Source organism: Acartia tonsa, chromosome 2 (genome assembly GCF_053477335.1).
Source record: "Acartia tonsa isolate MP-2025a chromosome 2, ASM5347733v1, whole genome shotgun sequence".
In the NCBI taxonomy this organism is placed as follows: Eukaryota; Metazoa; Arthropoda; class Copepoda; order Calanoida; family Acartiidae; genus Acartia; species Acartia tonsa.
The window spans coordinates 17,191,879-17,215,855 of NC_137261.1; the positions used below are offsets into that span (position 1 = coordinate 17,191,879).

Consider the following 23,977-nt stretch of genomic DNA (forward strand, 5'->3'; position numbering starts at 1 on the left):
GTCATCAATTTAGGTTGCTACCATAGAACTCATTTATAGGTCAGTTCGTTCATCTAGTAGAAGGGGAAGGGATTGGGTAAAGGGGGTGTATGTAGGGAAAGTCTGCTGCGAGTTTCACTTTATTAGAGCATATGAATATCTGGTGTAAAATCCAAGTAATAATAAATCCATTATACTAAACTTATTGATTTTGTCTTTTCTCTTTATTTCTCAACTGTTCAGTAGGCTTACTTAGTTAGTGCTTATTACATAATATGTCATTCAAGTATACTTAATTTCTTAATATATATTTAATTAAATATTTTTTATTAATAAGTAAGATTTTTCAGAATAGCTACGATTCTGATTACTTTCAGCTGGATTCAAACTGGTTTTAAGCCTAAATAGTTTGGCCCTCAAGAGGATAACAAAACAGGAAACTTTTCTATAAGTTTTTATTATCAACAGAAAACTGTTTACAAAACAATGCTATAAATATGTATGCATTATGTCAAAAATATCTTTTAACTTGTAAAAAAATATCTTAAAAAACGTAACATAGATTGTATAAGTCAGTATTACATAAGTACATTCAAAGTTATAAATTTTCTAGGTTTTATGCTATTTTTCTGAGGAAGGGAGTGTAAAGACAACTGAACCTAAACCCACACCCACCAAAAAATATTGTAATTTCAGATTGTGTAAAGATATCTTGAAAATGGATTGGTTTGAAGAGGACAATGTTTGTAAAGATGTTTGTGGAGCCTCTTGTCCTGCCAGGGATCAGTCCATGTGTGATGAGGTAAGTGTGAGTTGTACTCTAAATAACCTAACCTAACTATGTTTGTAAAGATGTGTGTGGAGCTACTTGTCCTGCCAGGAATCAGTCCATGTGTGATGAGGTAAGTGTGAGATGTACTCTATATAACCTAACCTAACTCTGTAATGATGTGTGTGGAGCTTCTTGTCCTGCCAGGGATCAGTCCATGTGTGATGAGGTAAGTGTGAGATGTACTCTATATAACCTAACCTAACTCTGTCTGTAAAGATGTGTGTGGAGCCTCTTGTCCTGCCAGGGATCAGTCCATGTGTGATGAGGTAAGTGTAAGATGTACTCTATATAACCTAACCTAACTCTGTAATGATGTGTGTGGAGCTTCTTGTCCTGCCAGGGATCAGTCCATGTGTGATGAGGTAAGTGTGAGATGTACTCTATATAACCTAACCTCCTTACACAGTTAATGGTTAAATAGTATGAATTTTTTTAGGTGACAGCAGATAATCACATGCTAAACCTGATGAACAGATGGGGTTATGATCCACTGCTGCCATCACAGGTATTGAGAATATCATTCAATTGAATATCCTATTCTTTAAGGTACATATATGTCTGAATCTTAAAAATTCAATAACTACTGAACTGATCAAGTTCTCTTTTTAAGAGAAGCTTCTCCTAGTTCATGGGATGGTTTTAGGCTGTCTTGTTTTAGATTTAAGTCTAAGTAAGTTTTTTGGCTATTTTTCTGCATCTTTCTGTTCCACGTTTTAGATAGAGCCCCTTGATGCCAGGGGCACAACCACTATTTACAATAAAAATACTTTTGAATAGCTAGAACAGTAATGATTCATGAAATGAGAATATAAAATAGAATTTTTTGAAAATTCAAAAGCTATGATTCCAACAACAAGTCAATGCTCGCACCCCCTTCTTAGAAAAAAACTAAATGTGTAAACTGAGGTGGATTCTGAAAAAAAAACTTTTTGGTTCACTGGCTCACTAAAATCAGTGAGGCTCGCTAAATTTTATTGGTGAAAAATCCTCCAAAATTCAACAAAATCTTGTTTTAATAACCCTTTTATGATTTTATTTAATTTTTTTAGATTTTTTATGCGATTTTGTAGGATTTAATCACAATTTTCAAGCGAGGCTTACTAATTTTAGTGAGCCAGTGAGCCAAAAAGTTTTTTAAGAATCCACCTCTGTTTAATTTGTAAAAATGTTTTACTTTTTATGAAGGACAATAAATGAGATTGTTTTCATCAAACTTTAGATTAAAATTGCTGTAAAACCCCGAAGAGAGCAATTAAAATTATGTAACAAACAAGAATCTATGTATATATTATTACTTGGATATAATAACCATTTTCCAGCCCCTTTACCCATCCCTTCCCTTCCTTATGTATGAATTAACTGTCCAATAAATTAGGACCATTTTAGCAATATAAATTGACGACAAATTTTCCCCTGTCAATATATCCACGAATGACGAATGTTTTTGGGGAGAATCGTTATTTTAGCCAGCTACAAGTTCCAAACTTTATTAGAGTACAGAAAAATCTGGTGTAAGATCCAAGTAATAATAAATCCATTGTATTATCAGGTGGCCAAATTTGCACCAGTAGAGAGAATTACACATATTACTGTGGGTCTTATCATTTTGGGAACAGGTTAGGTTTTTTTATACTCAAATAAAAGTATCAGGATCTGTGTCTGTGTTTGTGTGTGTGTGTGTGTCTACATATTTGCACCAGTAGAAAGAATTACACATATTACTGTGGGTCTTATCATACTAGGAACAGGTTAGGTTTTTATATTCTTAAATAAAAGTATCAGGATGTGTGTGTGTGTGTCTGTGTGTGTCTGTGTGTGTGTGTGTGTCTACATATTTGCACCAGTAGAAAGAATTACACATATTACTGTGGGTCTTATCATACTAGGAACAGGTTAGGTTTTTTTATATCCTTGCATTAAAGTATCAGGATGTGTGTCTGTATGTGTGTGTGTGTGTGTGTGTGTGTGTGTGTGTGTGAGTGTGTCTACATATTTGACCAGTAGAAAGGATTACACATATTACTGTGGGTCTTATCATAAAAGGAACAGGTTAGGGTTTTTATATTCTTAAATAAAAGTATCAGGATGTGTGTCTGTATGTGTGTGTGTGTGTGTGTGTCTACATATTTGCACAAGTAGAAAGAATTACACATATTACTGTGGGTCTTATCATACTGGGTACAGGTTTAGCTTTTTTATATTCTTAAACTTACGATATAGATTTGCTACACTTTTTAAATTGTACCTAACTGTTATAGGAAACATCTTGCAAAGTTTGAAATCTATTCGACAATTCTAACATATATAAAAATAATGAAAAGAGCTAACTGCGATGGAGGACTAACTGTGCAAACCTAATTATAGAAAAGCTTCGCTCTTAACAAAAGAAATAACAACTAATAAAGAAGGTATTATTAACATACATATTTGTTGTAATAGAATAAATGAGAGTAAAAACATACATTTATTTTTCATCTAACATCAAATGCTTTGAATTGAAGTGGTATTCTTTTATTCAAATTAAATATAAATTATATGTATAAGTGGATATAGTATATATGTGGATATATTGACAGGGGAAAATTTGTCGTCAATTTGGCTTGCTAATATGTATCTCATTTATTGGACAATTCATTATCCAATAGATGGGGATTATTTTAGTCAGCTGCAAGAATCACTTTACATGAAAATTTGACGCAACATCCAAGAAATATATCGATTATTACTTTACATATCGAACAATTAGGGCAAATCAGTGGCATGCATATGGTTTTTCGAAGCTTATAAAAAAACTTGAGAGCGAGAAAAACCTCATTTAAGGGCATAGACATTCAAGGGTGTAGCTAAAATGGAAAACCCCTCTTTTTACTCTCCTCGAAATCTTAAAAATGCATTAGATTAACCCACTAAAACAGTTAAATCTACTTTTCCCCCCTAAAAATGAAAAGCTTTGACGTCCCTGAATGCATCTTTATTTTATCGAATTATAGAAAATATAGCATAGCTCTGTAATATCTAATGCAACAGATATTTACCCATATCTATATTGAATATATTACATACGTAAAGAATACCTTTCTCTCTCTCTGTTTCTCTCTCTCTCTCTCTCTCTCTCTCTCTCTCTCTCTCTCTCTCTCTCTCTCTCTCTCTCTCTCTCTTTCTCTCTCTTCTTTCTCTGGGTGAAATCTGTTTCTTTTAACCTGTGTTCTAATACAAAGTTGCATAAGTAGAATTATAAGTGCGAGCAACACAGTCAAAATTTCCACACCGCGTCATAATAAAAATATAAAAAATTATACCTACTTCTGTTAATTCTGGTACGTTACACTAATAGTGTGAGTAGGGGGAAATGCCTTGGCCCATAAAAAGGCGTAATTCATTACCGTTCACAGTAGGGGTGGGCCGGATATCCGGCCATTTTCGATATCCGGCCGGTTACCGGATATTAAAACTATCCGGTAATTTGCCGGATATCGAGCGTTGGCCAGATATCCGGCCCAACCCTAGTTCACAGTTAAGACTTCCAGACAAAGGTCATGTGATCAAAGGTTTGGTTGTCAGTTGAATAACTTCTCTAAATGATCTCTTGAAATCGAAAGAGAATCTTAATCTTAATCTTCAATAATGTTTGATATTGTTTAGTATTTACATACTTCGCTATATATAGATATTTTGATCCTTTTATCAACGTAAAAATATAAAAAAAATGTAGAAGACAGAGAGAAGTTGAGCATAATATGAGTATATATATAAGAGGACGGAATAGTAGTGAACAGATATGGCTAGGAGGATATACTTCGGAGACTCTTTCAGAGACACATTGGCAACGACCAAACTTTTAGTTTACGTTTACTCTTAAGATTTGTTACTTACGAAATATTTTGATTAAATAACTTCTTATATTATACTAGCGGCTACGCCCCCTAGAAGCCTCTAGGGGCACTTAAGGTAGGAGGGGGAAAAGTCGACCTCATCCAATTTTAAATTTAAGTTTCAAAAGAGTTTTTTTTTGGGGGGGGAGGGGGGTAAAGACACCCTCCTCAAAAATAGTTTAAAACCTTTCCATGAACTATAAGAAGCTTCACTGTAAAGGAGAACTATATCGGTTCAGCGGTTAGTGAGATCCTTCGGGACAGACAAAAAACGCTTACTACTTTATATAATAGGATAGGATATATATATATTATAGCAGATATTTTCCTGTATGGCTACGAAATCGATTAATATCCGCTAGATTAAGACTGGTTCTAGGCCATACTAAAAAGTCATGTATAGCATCGTATTACAAACAATTTTCAACAAATATCTTTAAAAGATTTTCTTTTATATCCGAGGAAAGCTGTCTATAATACAATGTGATAATTAACTTATGTATTAGATTGAGTTGTTAATTATTTGTATATAATCAAATTATATTATTCTATAAATACTCAGAAAGAGGGGGGAGGACTTTGCGTATTGTATATCATACTGGTACCCAAAGATTTGAAATAAAAACTTTGGGCACTTCGAAACTATCAATATCAAAAACTTTCAACCAATAATTTGTATATAATGAAGGGTTTATTTTGTTTATTATTAATGAGAATGTAGATTAATTTATCGTCCATTATCTTATTCCTTGAGATTCATGTCTCAATTTGATGTAAAAAATTTATATTAAGATCAATATGATGTTTGTAAAGTATTTATAAACATACTAGCGGTTACGCCCCCGCATCTAGGGGTACTTGAGAAGGGGGAAGTCGAATTTGATAACCCAATTTCTTATTTTAGATTTTTAAAGAAAAAGTTTTAAAAATTATTGTTTTGGTGGGGGGGGGGGGGCAAATATTTTTTTTTTTTTTTTGGGGGGGGGGGTATTTTTTTAGTGGCGTTACCCTCCCCCAAAATATAAACCATCCCAGGACCTATGAGAAGCTACACTGTTAGGGAGAACCCGATAGGTTCTGCGGTTAGCGAGATCCTTCGGTACAAACAGACACACAGACAATCATCCTTTTACTTTATTATAAGGATATATTAGATGCTCCGTCCTAGCCTCTAGGAACGGGTTGTTATTAAGGGGGACAGAGTAAAGAAAATTTTTAAGCTACCCTGAAAAGTACAAACAATTCAGAGATAATCAGAATCAGATACTAATCGGTTTGTGGGGCAAAATTGTTTTCGAGAAAAATCCTCTAAAATCACATAAAAAAATCTACAAAAATTAAATAAAATCTTATGTTAATAACCCTTCTATGATTTTGTTTAATTTTTGTAGATTTTTAATGTGATTTTGGTGGATTTTTCACAAAAACAATTTTGCCCCACTAAGCGAATAGTGGGGCATATTTTTTTAAGAATCCACCTCTGCTCTTTAAAAATGATTATGTTGATACTTTTTTCAACTGTGAATGGACTTTATTTATGCATGGCAGTGTAGCTTGAATATGTAAATTAACCCCATACATCTTTTAAGGCGAATCCCCTAGACGTTACAGGCGAAGTCTCTATAAAAAGGCATTATCTATCTCTTTTTAGGGGTGTTCTTTCCCACTCCTCATCCCTCATTTTTATGATGTCATTGAGGGACTTTCTTTGTCTTCTTATAATAACAGTTAGGAAAAGTTAGGTTATTGCAATTAACTTTTTCCCCATTCGATTCAATCTCACATAATTTAAATTTAAGCTACTGAGTGTCAAATTGTGCAAAATAAAACCTGTGAAGTATTTCTTTCAAGGCTCTGCAGCCGTGCGACAACCACATGTATCATCATCCTTTTACATTTTAAAAATCAACTGGATGTCTAAACCTCACCTAAATATAGCATTCCCTTTTTTAAAAAAAATGTAAAGCATCCAACAGGGGTAGTTTTGAGGCTTAGCCGCGGCTACCGAGCCCTGATTTCCTTACTTTAATGCATTGTTAAATACATAGCAATACTATTTTCTTTAAATTTGGATATTTTTTCGGTCTTTTTTAGTAAAATACATAAATAAATTATCATTAAGTGATAATTGATGTTGCCAAATTATCTGTTCACACTTGTCACTTTAGACAAAGCCCATATTATCCTGTTGTGACATCATAAATTTTGAGAAAGGGAAAGGAAACGAGAAAGGAGAACCCCATTTCTCCCATCTTTTTTGAAAAGATTTTTTCCCCCCCTCCCTTTCTCCTATCCTAAAATTTATGACGTCACAACAGGACAATATTGGCTTTGTTGACACTTTAACGCAGAAACACAAAATAACTTTTATTTTGAGAGGGGTAAATTGAGAGGTTTTGAAGGTTTGAGGGGGGGGGGGGTTAATGTATTTTCAAACAATATAAAGGGTAAAATGAGAGTTATCAAAGTTTTAGATGAGAAAACATCGCTCTACCCCCCCCCCCCCCCCACACCCCCTTGGACCCTAAGTAACTTTTTAGGTTAGCAGAAATTCAAAAAAGAATTTCGAGCAATATGTGACTATGTCTAAATTGTATATATAAAATGTTGACTAGATAAAAATGTTGGGTGACAGTGACCACAGCTGGTATTCTCTGTACCCAGACATAGATCTGGGCAAGATGATGTACTACATTCAGTTTCTCTCTGCTGCAACTATTTCAATTGAAGTTAAGAAAAATATACTTTTATTTTCCCAGCTACGTGCTCATACAATTCAAAACACGTTTTTGTCTACCTACATGTACATTTAAAAACCAGTTCTAGTAGTACCTTTAAGATTAATACTAAATATATGAGAGGTTCGATCCTAATAGTTTTGTATGAATAGTCTGAATAAAATTCCCAAATTTTTAGTTTTGCAGACATAGATCTGGGCAAGATGATGCACTATTTTTAGTTTCTCAGTGCTGCAACTATTTCTATTGAAGTTAAGAAGTTTACTTTTATTTTCCCAGCCAACTTCTCGTACGATTCAAAACATGTTCTTGTAAAATATTGGTACAAGCTAAACAAGAGGTACGATCGTACTCAATTTTGGTACAATTAATACTAACTTTTTAAATTTCTCCTGTTCACAAATGTAGATCTGGGCAAGATGATGTACAATATCCAGTTTTTTACTGCTACAGCTATTTCTATTGAAGTTAAAAAAGTATCTATTTATTAGCCATTGTCTTAATCCTTTAGATCCCTGTAAAACTCGTCAGTAGTTTGTAAAGGATTCTTTCTTATTTTATTTTCATAAGAATATATCCACAATTTATCATTTTATATCTTTTGTTGACAGTCTTATTGATTAGAAAACAATGGCCTAATTTTTCTTTAGAATCACTTTTTTATTAACTAGGGTTGGGCCAGTTATCCGGTTTGGCCAGATGCCGGATTTTGAAACAATCTGGCTGGATATACGGCAATATAATCTTTTATTTTATACAACAAAAATCCCTACTTTTTAAATTTTAAATGGCTGTAATTTTTTTTTTTTGAAGGTAGAAAATTATTTATTTCCTAAAACGTTTATATTTTTTAAAATTTCAAAACATGATTTTTGGAGGCGGCAGCTGTACTTGGCAGCTGCCAGCAGGCAGTCGACGGCTAAACGGCAGCCAATTTTTCTGAAGAATTTTTTTTTGACTACTTCAATATCCGGCATCAGCTAACGGCTGCAACCTAGCATGTAGTGCCTTAATTATTGTATAATTGCCTAAAACCAAATCCTATTCTAAGTTTGCCTATAAAGCAAAACTTAGCTAGCCATTTAAGAGATACTTTGCTTCCAACTATAGATGTGAGCTTTGTACCAAGGGCGTGCACAGGGTCATGCCAAGGGTGGCGGGATGAAGCTCAACTAAATACATTGATACCCCCTTGAACCAAAATCGAGGGGGGTTGAAAAGAGACAGCAAGAGGGGGGTTATAGTATGATAACGCCAAAGCTTTGTGAAATGGATAGCTAATTTTTTATTGACACACCCCTTAATTCTGAGGATGGAGTTATTCAACTTCTTACCCCCCCCCCCCCCCAAATGTTGCTGTTTTTTTTTTGTGGGGATGGGGGTAGATTATCAGGTTGTCAAGACCCCTATCAAGGTGGCTGAAGAGGGTTTCTCCTCCCCCCTTAAGTTTTTGCTAGGGGATGTATACACCACCTCAGCTTATGGGTGAAAAATTACAAGATAAAAACTAGGGGGGGGGGGGGGATTAAAATGTTTGAAATAAAAAGAATAATTTGATTTTAAATCATTATCGAATAATTTGACTACTTTGATAAAAATTTATTAAGTTTACATAAATGGGATCTACTGCAGTTCACGGTAAAATATTGCTGGTAACGAATATTGCTAAAAAATTATGAATTTTAAAGGCTGCTAGCTGCCAAACGGCTGAACGTACAGATCATGCCCGCACATAGTTTTAAGCGGCATAAAAAGGCCTACAAATAATCTGGAATAGCCATAAATCAGTAATGCATATTTATCTTGCAATGCAGAGAAATGCGCGAAAAAGACCTATTTTACGCGGTTTTTCTTCAGTGAAGCTTTCCCTGTGGATCATTGGATCTTTGCTATTCCAGATTATTTGTAGGCCTCCTTATGCCGCTTAAAATGGTGTGCGGGTATGATCTGTACGTTCAGCCGTTTGGCAGCTAGCAGCCTTTAAAATTCATAAATTTTTAGCAATATTCGTTACCAGCAATATTTTACCATGAACTGCAGTAGATCCCATAAATGTAATGTAATTATAAAACTTTAAATCATGAATAATTTTGTTTTCAAATATTGTAGGAATTTGAATATGTAAATATGTTTATGAACTTTATTTTTTTCAGCAGATTCTCTATTGCAAAAAGGCATTATTATTTATCATATTTGTTCAATAAAATGATTTTTGTCGTGCATTTGCATATTCTTTGAAAAACATTTAAAGTACAGAAACAATGAAAAAATTGCACTTATAAACTATATTATAATTTATACAGGATAATTTCTGTAAACAGGTATGAATTAGGAAGCGTATCTAATTTTCCCCTAGAAAGTACGTACGAACATTTAAAACATGTTATAACCCTTGTTTTTTTTACAGGTCTGCTTGGAACAGTGGCACACGGGTCTTTGATTTCTCTGCATCTCAGGCTCCATCAATATCTCCTGGATCCAACAGGTAATGGATATAGTATATACATGGATATATTGACAGTGGCACACAGATCCTTGATTTCTCTGCATCTCAGGCTCCATCAATATCTTCTGGATCCATTAGGTAATGGATATAGTATATACATGGATATATTGACAGTGGCACACAGATCCTTGATTTCACTGCATCTCAGGCTCCATCAATATCTTCTGGATCCATCAGGTAATGGATATAGGATATAAATTGATATATTGACAGGGGCACACAGATCCTTGATTTCTCTGCATCTCAGGCTCCATCAATATCTCCTGGATCCGTCAGGTAATGGATATAGTATATACATGGATATATTGACAGGGAAAAATTTGTCATCAATTTAGCTTGCTTATTTATTGGCCAATTCGTTCATCTAGCAGGAGGGAAGGAGATAGGAGAAGTGAGTGAATGGGTGGTATCGTTTTTTTAGCCAGTTGCCAGCATCACTTTATTAGATTTCATGAAAATCTGGTGCAAAATCCAAGTTATTATACATCAATTGGTACACCTTACCTTAAAATGCTGCATTTATAGAATATAGATAGAAATTACGTGGATATTATCAGAGATTCTCGCATACCCTCATTAAATGTTTCTCCCAGCTGGCTGATATAATGACTTTACCCCATCCCCTCCACTAACCATGATGGAACTTTTGACCAATATTTGAGGACTATATTAGCAACCTTAATTAAGAAAAAATCCCCTGCAACAACATCCACATTTGTTTTATCTATAGACTAGCGGTTACGCCCCTAGAGGCTTCTAGGGACACATAAAATTGTTTCTTTCAATCTATTTTAAAATCAGCTATTTACCAAAATATTTTTTCGACGATAGATGATAGCGTTTTTTTATTTTTGTCGATTTCTCTGAGGAGAGTGGTGGTACCCTCCTCAAAAATAGTTATAAACCTTCCAGAAGCTACCCTGTTAAGGCGAATCCGATCGGTTCAGCGATTAGCGAGATCTTTCGGTAGAGACAAACAAACAAATAAACAGACAGACATCCTTTACTTTATTATAAGGATACATAGATTTTCTGCAAACCTAAAAACACAAAACAATGCTATCTAACATTTTAAATAAAAACCCTAAATCATTTCATTGCAAAAACCTTTTTCTAAAATATTCACTTGTTAAAAAAGGTTGAGCTTATTTTTGCTTTTGATCTCTACAAATATATTTAATTTAGAAATGATGTATTTGTTGTATTAAATGTAGTTAACAAACTTAATTATATTTAAAGTTGTAAGTTTATTTAACATTAAACATATTTTAATCCTTTTTAATTTTTCCTTGAAACTCTGAACATTTATTTTTATAGACATTTTCCACGAATAAAAAAAATCATAACATTAAAATCAGTTCTGTGGGCTGGGCCTTCGGCACTATCAAGCCGACTAAATTGGAATTAATCTTATAAGTTTGCTATGATTTTTCAGTATGGCCGAGAATCACCACTTGTCCAGTGGATAGTAATCGGTTTCCAAGCCATACTGGCAAAGTTATTTATTGCATCATATCATAGATTTTATGATTTTATTCTAATATTCTTGAAAAACTATCTTACCGGTTCTAATCCAGCAGATATTAATCAGTTTCGAAGCCATACTGAAAATTGATTTATTACCTCAGGAATCCTGCTGTTGAACTTCCTGCTGGCCAACCTGTTCATGTGCATCTTCCAGTTCCCATTCTCTGCTAGTAGCTCATTTGCCGCCAGGTAAGGAAAATATTGCATATACTTTTGGATGCTAATAGTTGTGCCTAGTTTGAAACCCAAAATACTTTATTGTTTAAAACGAATCATCACGAAACCTAGCATCCTATAAATATGCAACATGCAAGTATATCTATTACTAGTGGCTACGCCCCCAGAGGCATCTAGCGAAACTTTCAAATATTTTTTGTTTATCTTTTTTTAGGGGTACCAACTACCCAAATAGTTATATAAACCTTTCCAGGAACTATAGAAAGCTACATTGTAAAGGAGAACAATATCAGTCCAACCGATAGGGATATCCTTCGGTACAGAGACAGACACACACAAATCCTGTTACTTTTATATGATAAAGATTAAATTTTTTATACAATTGGTTATGGGGAGATTTTGGATGTCAGATGTACGCTATGGCTGGATTTACTATTGGAATTGTTAGAGTACATGATAATCTGGTGTAATATCCAAGTTATAAATAAATCTATTGTACAGGTGGTTGTGGGGTGATCTTGGATGTCAGATGTACGCTATGGCTGGATTTACTATTGGAATTGTCATGATAATCTGGTGTAATATCCAAGTAATAATAAATCCATTATACAGGTGGTTATGGGGAGATTTTGGATGTCAGATGTATGCTATGGCTGGATTTACTATTGGAATTGGTAGGAATTTAAAATTGTGTTTTTTCATGAGCAGCACTAAAAAGCTTAATTAAATTATAACAAATAAATAAGTAATTTACATTATGACAAACAAAATAGAAATATAAAATAAAGACAATTTAATGTAAGGATAGACTGTGCATTAAACTTTTTAGCAGTGAGTGTCAATAAATCACTGGAAATGACTTATAAGTTGATTAAGAAAAATATGTCAAAGCAAACAATAAACAAAGAAGAAAATATTGTTATATTACGTCACTATAAGGCGTAAATATTACGAAGTGACAAACGGATGTACAAACAAAGTTATATAGTATCTGTCTTTATAAAAAACTTTTAAAATTATCATTCTTTATTGAAATTTTTGCATATTCTTTTTAAGGTGTAATCTTTTCACTGGGCCTCATGATCATAGACAGATTTGTTTCCATTAGAAGTAAGTCTTTAAGTTTAATTTTAACAAGGATGACAACATCCATATGCAGCGAAGCACTGAAATAGCAGGACAAACGAACATTAACACTTGTTGATTGTCAGCAGAACTGAATAAACTGAACTGAATGTTAATGCATATGTCTATACAAAATTATAAGTAAAGTTATTTTACTGTTTAAGGACATACTGACGTTTTTAGGATTTGATTATAGAGATGCTTCGCTTATAACACTATACCTTGTTGTAATAAAAATCAGTATTAAAAAAAATTAGAAGAATAGGATAATTTTAACATATTTGTTGTCAAAAAAAGAAAAAAATCAGCTTGTTTTAAATGGACGTTCGGACTTTCTGGTAACGATTATAGAGTTGCTGCGTTTATAGAGTAGTACCTAACTGTTATAAGAATTAGCATGCAAAGTTTGCAATCGATAGGACTTTTCTAACCTGTTTGAATTAACGAACCAACCAACGGACCAACCCTAATTATAGAAAAGCTTCGCTTTTAACAAGGATGACAACATCCATAAGTAGCGAATCCAAAAAATCATGAAATGGACATTCTGGAACTTTCCTCATTAGTTGGCTGAAAACTTTGGATTCTCGGACTAGCAAAGTCCAAACTTTGCAACCAATGGAGCTCCACACTTTTAATTTTAGTTTTAAGATTTTGTAAAGATTTTGCTTTTTTTGGGTGGGGGAGCATTTTTTCTGTGGGTATTTCTCTTGGGAGGGTAGTGGTGATCTACCCCCATATACTTATAAACCTTACAAGCTACACTGTAAAGGAGAAACATTTTGATTCAGCGGTTAGCGAGATCCTTCTGTACAGTAAAAAATCCTGTTACTTTTATATAAGATTTAATTTAGGTAAGGGACAAGTATTGACAAGAAAGAATGTTGGAATAATGATTTTGGTCTGCTGGCATGTCATTCTACTTTTTACAGGAACAGTTCAAATAATATTTTTTCTTTTGTGACTTTTTCTTTCCAATGGATATAGAATACGTGGATATTATGCCACGGGGGAAATTGTCGCTATTTTAGCTTTCTAATATGGAACTCGTTGATTGGTCAGTTCGTTCATACAGTATAATTGGAGGGGGTAAGGGTTTTGGATGGGGGTATAGTTATTTTAGCCAGCAACAAATTTGACATTGTTAGAGGACTTGATAATCTGGTGTAAGCTCCAAGTAATAATAAATCTATTCTTGCACATTTATAGTAAATGATTTCATTTTAACAAGATAATCAGAAAAGATTAAATTCCGTGAAATTCTTACTGTCAATTAAAAATTTATTATTATTAATATTAAAGTTAAGTTATAAGTTGGTTTTTAAAATGCAAAGATAATCTTTAACTCATTCTTGTTTTTGGTTTAATACGCGGGTATTATTCTTGTACCTATTTATTAGGCTTTTTAGAGAAACTTATCACAAGTCAAGACTCCAAGAGGCCAGGGGTGATGCAAAACATTTTTTTGTTAAAAACAAAGTTAAAAAAAAAAAATAATATTGAAACATATAACACTATGCAGTGCCCCCACTAATGGATGTATTTGGAAGATATGGGCTGGAGCCTAGTGGTACTATGTGCACAATTGACTTCTGGCATGGAAATTTCAGGTAGGGTCAACATCCTGTAGAATTATCTACAGTCGTGTACATAAGGGGTGTAGAGGGGTGTTAAGATATGGTCTGGAGCCTAGCGGTACTATGTGTACTATTGACTTCTGGCATGGATATTTCAGGTAGAGTCCTGATTCTGTAGGATTATCTAAAGTGGTGTTCAGTAAGGGGGGGCGGGGGTGTAGAGGGGTGTTAAGATATGGTCTGGAGCCTAGCGGTACTATGTGTACTATTGACTTCTGGCATGGATATTTCAGGAAGAGTCCTGATTCTGTAGGATTTCCTACAGTGGTGTGTTGTAGGGAGGTGTAGAGCGGTGTTACGATATGGGCTGGAGCCTAGCGGTACTATGTGCACTATTGACTTCTGGCATAGAAATGTCAGGTAGGGTCCAGATCCAACAGGATTATCTATAGTGTAGTGTAGTTGATGGGTGTTAAGATATGGTCTGGAGCCTAGCGGTACCATGTGCACTATTGACTTCTGGCATGGAAATTTCAGGTAGGGTCCTGTAGGATTATCTACAGTGGTGTGCAGTAGTGGGGTGTAGAGGGGTGATAGATTCCCCCATATATCAAAATATCCTCCTAATGGTTTCACACCTCTCTGGTACATCACTGTGCACGCCACTGCTTTTGTTGTATCAAGTTCTTCTACACTTCAAGAGTTGCTACTTGAATTACAATTAGACAAAAAAGGAGAATATTTTGTTGTTTTCGCTTCATTTCATCTAAAAAATTTATTTTACAAGGTTTAATTTTCAATTTTCTAAAATATACATAAAGATTTTTTAAAAGCGAAGCTTTTCTATAATTAGGGTCGGTCCGTCCGTCCGTCCGTCCGTCCGTACGTCCGTCCGAGATAGATAGCTTTTATTCGTTAATTTAGGCATGTTAGAATTGTCCTATCGATTTCAAACTTTGCATGATGATTCCTGTAGTAGTTGGGTACGATTTAGAAAGCGTAGCAACTCTATAATCATTACCAGAATGTCCGTACGTCCATTTTAAACATGTTGATTTTTCTACTTTTTTAACAACAAATTTTTAAGTGTTTTAATTATCCGTTTGATCTGATTTTTGGTATATTGATTCCTGGGACAACAAAGAACAATATTTTAAGCGAAGCAACTCTATAATCAAGTCCAAAAATGTAAGTATGTCCATAAACATTATCCTGTTTTTAAGCAGTTTTTCAACAAATTTACCTATAATTTTGATTCGACATTTATACATTTATGTTCCGATTTTTCAGTTCAGATACTATACAAGTGTTAATGTCCGTTTGTCCTACTGTTTCAGTGCTTCGCTTTTATGGATGTTGTCATCCTTGTTTTTATGTCAACAAAATGAAGAAATAAAAAAAATAATTAAAATTAATTTTTATTTTAGAAATTACAACACCTACGTGATTTACCTTGTTGTGTTTGGATTTGGTCTACCTGTTTCTGTCATGTAAGTAATTTAATCCTTAAGGGATAAGACAATGGCTGATAAATTGATGTTCGTCCCTATTGATGACACACAAAATTACCCCTTAAGTAGATTTAAATAAGTGGTTTAAGCGTTCAAACACTCAACTTTATAAACCTAACAATATTCTGTAAAAAGTCTCAAGTTTCAAATTAACACCGCATCATAACTAAAGACGTTAAAAATTTATCCCACAGCATCAGGTGCGCGACATTATTAGTTAGAGTTAGGGTAATGCCTTGGCCCAAAACAGACGCAACTCATTACCATCCACAGTAACGACTTCTAGACAAAGGTCATGCAATCAAAGAGTTCGTTGTCTGATGGGTGTATTTTTAAAGCTAATACCTCAGGAGTTTGGATAGAAAAGGGGAGATCTAGCTTCACATAGTTTTTTGGGTTGTTAGACCTAACGTTAATGTGTATGAATATTTTGGATCATGTTTTTGGATTTAGTGCACCCATTTTTTTGGGGGGGAGGGGGAGGGGTATTCCCCCCATTTTAAATTTTAGTTAAAAAAATATAAATATTTTTTTTTTTTTTTTTTGGGGGGGGTTAATTTTTTTCTAGGGGAGATTTCTAGGACGGTACCACAACCCTCACCCAAAATTGTTTTAAACCTTACCGGGACCTATGAGAAGCTACCCTGTTAAGAAGAATCCGATCGGTTCAGCGGTTACAAACAGACACACAGACAGACAAACATCTTTTTACTTTATTATAAGGATATCAAGATTTTTTTGTCTATTAAGATCTCAAATAATCACTTCACTGATTGAATTTTCAATTTTATTAAAGGTCTTAGTAGGTGTTTTGGAATATTTTATTAAAAGCGAAGCTTTTCTATAATTAGGGTTGGTCCGTCCGTCCGTCCGTCCGTCCGTCCGTACGTCCGTCCGTCCGTCCGTCCGTCCGAGATAGTTAGCTTTTATTCGTTAATTTAAGCATGTTAGAATTGTCCTATCGATTTCAAACTTTGCATGGTGATTTCTGTAGTAGTTAGGTACGATTTAGAAAGCGTAGCAACTCTATAATCATTACCAAAATGTCCGTACGTCCATTTTAAACATGTTGATTTTTTTACTTTTTTAATTAGCTTTTTTCGTTAATTTAGGCATGTTAGAATTGTCCTATCGATTTCAAATTTTGCATGGTAATTCCTGTAATAGTTAGGTACGATTTAGAAAGCGTAGCAACTCTATAATCATTACCAGAATGTCCGTACGTCTATTTTAAACATGTTGATTTTTCTACTTTTTTAACAACAAATTTTTATATGATCTAATTATCCGTTTGATCTGATATTTGGTATATTGATTCCTGGGACAACAAAGAACAATATTTTAAGCGAAGCAACTCTATAATCAAGCTCTAAAGATGTAAGTATGTCCATAAACATTATCCTGTATCAAGCAGTTTTTCAACAAATTTACTTACAATTTTGATTCAAATCTTATACTTTTATATTCTGATTATTCAGTTCAGACACTATACAAGTATTAATGTCCGTTTTTCCTACCGTTTCAGTGCTTCGCTTTTATGGATGTTGTCATCCTTGTTTTTAAATTTAAGTCTGAGAATAGTTTTAGGCTAGGATTTCGCCTTTCTTTCCCTTTATGCATGGGGCGCAGATGGGCCAGTATTTTAAATAGAAGGCGAGATATTATTCCAGAAACCGATTAATATCGGCTGGATACTGAAAAATCATGCATAGCATCTTATTACAGACAATTTTCAACAAACATTAAAATAAAAATCATAGAATTATTGCCAGTTTTGTTTTATTTTTATATATTTTTCTTTTAATTTCCCCGGAAAGCTGTCTATAATACGATGTAATAAATAAATGGGGTACAGTCCCTTTCGTAACATCGCACCTTATGGGGCGATTCTTCGTATTGTTTACAGTAGCTTTTCTCCTATTTCTAGCTTTTATTTAGGTTTTACATGTTTATAAAATCCACCCAAATGATCCAAGAGAAAGAACACAACAAAAAATGGAAAATTCTTCAACTTGAACATCATACAGCTCTAACTAAGGTTTCGTGATTTTTATTCTTCAAAGGTTTAGTGATTTTTAAGAAGTATTATATTTATATTTCAGTTTGTTGTAAAATAGGTAATAACTTTAGCATGCTATCCTTGTTCTATTTAGAAATTATTAGCAGATTCGCCCCCTAGAAGCCTCTAGAGGCACCTAAGGTAGGGGGGAGGGAAATTCGACCCCCACCCCCAAATTTCATATTAAAAGAAAAAGTAAAAAAGTAAATTGGTGGGGTAAGGGGTGATTTCTCTCGGGAGGGTGGATATTCCCTCTCCCAAAATTAATACTTTATGTATTAGGAATCACTGTTATTCTCTTTATATCTAGGCCTGTGGAATTCTGTTTTTAACCCAAATGTTATGCTGGACCCCGTATGCTATCCTGGTTCTGTGGACGGTGGTATCCCCCCCCCCCCCCCCTATCTTATTCTCTATATATCTAGGCCTGTGGCATACTGTTTATAACCCAAATGTTATGCTGGACCCCGTATGCTATTCTGGTTCTGTGGACGGTGGTATTCCCCCCCCCCCCCCTCCCTATCTTATTCTCTACAGTATGACCCTCGAAAAAGTATTTTTAAGCATCTGCATCCCTTATTTCTCAATGAATTATTAAAAAATGCATATGTCCTTGTTCTCCATAGTATTCCACGTAAGTAGATATAAAAATATTTTTTTTACCTCCATTAACACCGGAGATTTTTAGAGCTAAAGTTTTGAAAAAGTGACTGAGAAAAAGAATTTTTTTTTGTTTCTCTTATTTTTTGGATGGTTATATTATGTTTTTCTGGCAACTGAATAATGAGACACAAAGAAAAACAAGTTAACTAAATATTTCTTTTTTATTCCACAAAAAAATATAAATTTTTAATGGCAAAAAATACTACTGAATGAATTGATTATTTGCAAATTTTATGTTATTTATTAACCCTTATTTATAGAAAAGGATTAATTATGACAGTTGCTCCGCCTACTTTTCTGACATCTCAATTATTTAATAGGGGGTAAATTAAGCTTTTTAGACTAAAAAATCATTATGTTTTATTTTTATTTTCTTTATAACTTTTTTGTTATTAAAGTTAGGATTGTGAAACAAAAACAATTTTTCTGCTATATTCATAGAGATTTATTTGTTTTTTTAATCTTAAACAATTTTGCCTAATAAGTAAGTTTTTCAAAATATCATTAAACTAAAAAGACTCAAAAAATATGTGTAAAAAAATGCTTTTTACTCAAAAACTAAATTTTTTATTTCATTTTTGTATAAAGTTTCTTCTAGTAACAAAAATAAAAGGATTTCTTGCTTAATTTTGCTAAAAAAATCGTTTCATGTTAAAAGTTACTTTTTCCTCAGTCACTTTTTCAAAACTTTAGCACTAAAAATCTCTGGTGTTAATGGAGGTAAAAAAAATATTTTTATATCTACTTACGTGGAATACTATGGAGAACAAGGACATATGCATTTTTTAATAATTCATTGAGAAATAAGGGCTGCAGATGCTTAAAAATACTTTTTCGAGGGTCATACTGTATATATCTAGGCCTGTGGCATATTGTTTATAACCCAAATGTTATGCTGGACCCCGTATGCTATCCTGGTTCTGTAGACGGTGGTGTCCCTCCCCCCCCCCCCCTACTATCTTATTCTCTATGTATCTAGGCCTGTGGAATTCTGTTTATAACCCAAATGTTATGCTGTACCCCGTATGCTATCCTGGTTCTGTGGACGGTGGTGTTTCCCCCCTCCTCCTATCTTATTCTCTATATATCTAGGCCTGTGGAATTCTGTTTATAACCCAAATGTTATGCTGGACACCGTATGCTATCCTGGTTCTGTGGACTGTGGTGTTTCCTCCCTCCTCCCTCAACCTGTACTACACCCTCATACCACCTCTAGTCTGCAAAGTAAGTATTTGATTGGTAGTTGATTCTAAAAGTATTAAATTTTGTTTTTACAGTTAGAAGGTTAAAGCAAAAATTGAAGTTATTTATCACATCGTATTACAGAATCTATTTCCGCGGATATTAAAATAAAAACTATTATATTTTTTTATAATATTCGGGGAATAATGTCAATAATACAATGCTGTACATGATTTTATAGAATGTCTGAAAACCGATTCTAATCCAGGGGATATTAATAAGATTCGAAGCCATTCTGGAAAATACATACCTTGGATTCTTTTTTTTAATGAAAGATATCTTTGAGGGTGTAGATTGTCGTCCTTAAATAGTTAAAAGAAAAACCTTTTTTAACTTCCCTCTAAGAGATAGTCATAACGGTCAAGCGGTTAACATTATTTCTTTGTGTGTGTTTCACCAACACACACATCCTCTTACTTTTATTCAAGGGTATAACCTATCACATAAAGTAGTAAGATTTTAATTGTCGGAAAATTGTGGTCTCATCCATGTGGTCTTTCTAAAGAAGCTTAATCTCTCTTTCTCTCTCTCTCCCCATCTCCCTTTTTTTTCTCTCTCTAAAATATACGTGGATATTATGACAGGAGATAATTTTTATCAATCTAGGTTGCTAACAGGGACATCATTTATTGGTCAGTTCATTCATTCAGTAGTAAGGGAGGATATGGGATGGAAAGTGTGGATTTATGCATCTACAAGTTTCACTTTCTTAGAATACATGATAATCTGGTGTAAGATCCATGTAACAATAAATCCATTGTTGTTGATTTATTGCTATCCAAATACAAATCAATATATATTATTTATTACATCTAATCTAGAGCCTTATATTTTATACAGCTAGAAATGTAGAAAGATATTTTCCGGTATGGATTCGAAACCGAATAATTTCCGCTGGATAAAAAAATTAGCCATACTGAAAAATCTTGTTTAGCATCGAATTACAGCCAATTTAATAATAATACAAATTTTGTTAGATTGGGCCTTCGGTCTGTCGGGGCTAAATAATTCCACTTTTCCTTATTTAATTTTTAGGCATCCTCAGTATTGAATGCGGCCATAGTCTGGTGGAATATTATCTGCTGAATTAGAACCGGTTTTAAGCTATACTGTAAAATCATTTATTATTTAGGCATCTCCGGCCTTGAATGCAGCCATAGTCTGGTGGAATATCCCAAGAATCCAAGCTGGATACAGGTACCCAAAATTTTACACGAGTCCCCAAAGTTTTATGATTGAATGGAGCCATAGTCTGGTGGAATATCCCAAGGGTCCAAGCTGGATACAGGTATATAGCAGGGAGGGAGGGTACATTGTTTATTACGCTAGTCCCCAAAGTTTTTATAATTGAATGCAGCCATAGTCTGGTGGAATATCCCTAGAGTTCAAGCTGGATACAGGTATCAGTAGGGAGGTAGGGTACATGGCTTTTAATTACACTAGTCCCCAAATTTTTATGATTATATGTAACTTTGTGTACTCTATTAAATCGTGATTGATTGATTGCAGACATGTAGTGTCCAAACTTTTTACCCAATATTTTTAATCTACAAATGGAATCGTGATTTTAGCCAGCTGGAGGATTACGTTATTAGTGAACATGTTAATCTGGTGTAAGATCCAAGAAATAATAGATTCATTATTACTTTAGATATCTGCAGAGTGGAAGCCCAGAAAGCTTGCCCATAGAACTTGGCTCCATGTCCTGCCAGAAGGACCAGCAGGATCAGGCACAACCTGGACAGGATCAACAACAGGAAAATGGATATAGAATATACCTGGATATTATGACAGGGGAAAAGTATTCGTCAGTTTTCATTTAGTAGGAGGGGAGTTATTTTAGCCCGCTACTAGTTTTACTTTACTAGAGAACATGAAAATGTGGTATAACATTCAAGTAATAATATATCCATTATAACAGGAGGAAAAGAATGAGCTCACACCAGCCGTCGGTTAAATATTCATAAAGATCAGGGCTCGGCAGCCGCGCATAAGACTTGTAAAAATATATAAACCCGCTTGTGTGCCAAAAAAATTTTGTTCTTGAAATGATTAATTGTCTGTTTCAGAACAGGTTTAGACATCCAGCTGAATTTTGAAGTAATAATATGACAATTTTTATGAGGCTTGCACTCGGCTTTAGGGCCTCTGCCGAGCCCTGATAAATATGCTTCGGTTTAATAATTTCTTGTTGATATTTCATGAAAGGGAACAAATCTCTGAATTAATGCTTTCAGGGAGGAAAGTGACTTTGAACTGTAAATTACACTGGTACCAAAAATTTTATTAAAACGTTATCCTATTTGTTGAATCAAAAACTTTGGGGACCTATAATGGATTTAATTGGTTAGTTGCAAACTATTAGTGTCCAAACATTACAACCAATATTATTAATCTACATGTATATTTTTTAGCATTATAAATGTATTTACAATTATCGTCCATTGGCTTATCCCTTAAGATCCCTGTTTAAACTGCTACACACTTTATTGTATTCTTGGCCAATTCATCTGATATTTACGTCCACATTATGTCATTACTTAATCTGAACATTGTATTATTTTATTCGTTATATAAAAGTAATAGGATGTCTATCTGTCTGTACCAAACGATCTTGCTAACCGCTTGACCTATATATGATGCTGATTTACAATATAGCTTCTTATTATTGGTCCTGCGAAGGTTTATATTTATTTTGGTGGAGGGCATCACCACCCTCCGATGAAAAACGCCCAAAGAAAAAAATGACCTCCCAAATTAAAAAATAATAATGCCCCAAGACAGGGGCGTCCAAGCTTTTTTTTTGGGGGGGGGTAAAAAATTTTTAAGGGGGGGGTAAGGGTTTTGGGTGGGGGTAAAATGGCGCGCGAAGCGCGCCGCAAATTTTTTTTACCCCCCCCCCCCAAATTTACCCCAGGGGTAAAATTTTTTTTCTTAGAGATTTTTTATTTTGGGGGGGGTAAATACCCCCTCCTAAATGGTTGGGTAGGGGTAAATTTTAAATGGGGGGGTAAAATGAAAAAAATTTTGGGGGTGCCTACGGCACCCCCAAAATCGTTTGGGGGGGTAATCGCCCCATTACCCCCCCCCCCTTGGACGTCTATGCCCCTAGATGCCCCTAGCCGCTAGTTTTAAATAAAGTACTGTTAATATGTTTAGTCTTTTAATATCTAAATGTTTAATTGTCAATAAAAAATAACACTTTTAGTATTTTATATTTGTATCTAAAAAAGCTTTTACATAATAATAAATTTGTAAATTAACTGTTGTAAATTTAATTTTGTGATGTTAAATATTTTTGAAAAAAATTTATCTTTTTCTATAAATGTTAATGTTTTGTTTTAATAAAAGTTTTTTTTTTTAATTTTTTTTTCTTTATTATACTCTTCCTCCATAGACGTCCAAGGGTGAGGTAAAGAGATGTTTGCTCTCTCCAACAATCTGATGAACCATGTATCTGGAGTGTCCTGTTGACCTTAAAATTTAAAACAGGGCCGCCTCTCAGCCGCCTAAAATTCTCATGGAAATCGACCTTTAACAATAATAACCTGACCCAAATATGGCAAAAGGGGATTAAAATAATGTACGGTTGCCGATGCCGAGCCCTTGTTAAAACGGCATTACAATTTTTAATTTTATGAGCCTTTTCAAAACTAAAAATTTGAAGCTGTTTAATTCGTGAAAATTAAGATAGCTCTATCTTTTTTTCGCTTGGCAGCCGCAGTTGGGGATCCACCTTTTACAATTTTAAAAATTAGCTGAAAGACTAAACTTGACTCAAATGTGGCAATCCCTCTTTCAATAATTAATTGTTGTTTTATCCATTAAGAATTTGATTTTTTTATCTGAAACAAAATCAAATAAGACGACAATCTATCAGGTTTTTGTAAAAAATAAAAATTATAAAAAACAACAAGATTTAATGTAGTAGTACATAAAATTTGTGTAAATAAGCATAGACCCACCCTTTAAAAACATTAAGGCTTAAATAAAAAACATTACTCTTAATTAGTAGCGTGAGGTAGGGGGGTGTAGAGGATATTAACCCCCCTTGAAATTAAAAATTGGAAAGGTATGCCTTCCCCTTTTTTCTCCTCATAATGGTTTTACACATTCCAGTTGATTTGTTGCGTACGCCACCAGAGACGTCAAAGGGGGGGTTAGTTAGA

The 23,977-nt window shown here is 34.0% G+C and overlaps 1 protein-coding gene across 1 annotated transcript; it reads left to right on the forward strand.

The window, feature by feature from the left end:
• Positions 1 to 679: 679 nt before the first annotated feature.
• Positions 680 to 22,583, forward strand: LOC145312728 (opsin-5-like). Its single transcript, XM_080151982.1, has 15 exons — positions 680 to 781; positions 1,248 to 1,316; positions 2,361 to 2,427; positions 9,829 to 9,906; positions 11,556 to 11,643; positions 12,244 to 12,305; positions 12,688 to 12,741; positions 13,611 to 13,685; positions 14,276 to 14,366; positions 15,761 to 15,823; positions 17,783 to 17,882; positions 19,659 to 19,790; positions 20,941 to 21,005; positions 21,460 to 21,560; positions 21,725 to 22,583. Exons 1-15 carry the CDS (start codon positions 698 to 700, stop codon positions 21,763 to 21,765), a joined length of 1,170 nt encoding a protein of 389 aa, XP_080008108.1. The 5' UTR covers positions 680 to 697; the 3' UTR covers positions 21,766 to 22,583.
• Positions 22,584 to 23,977: the final 1,394 nt, after the last annotated feature.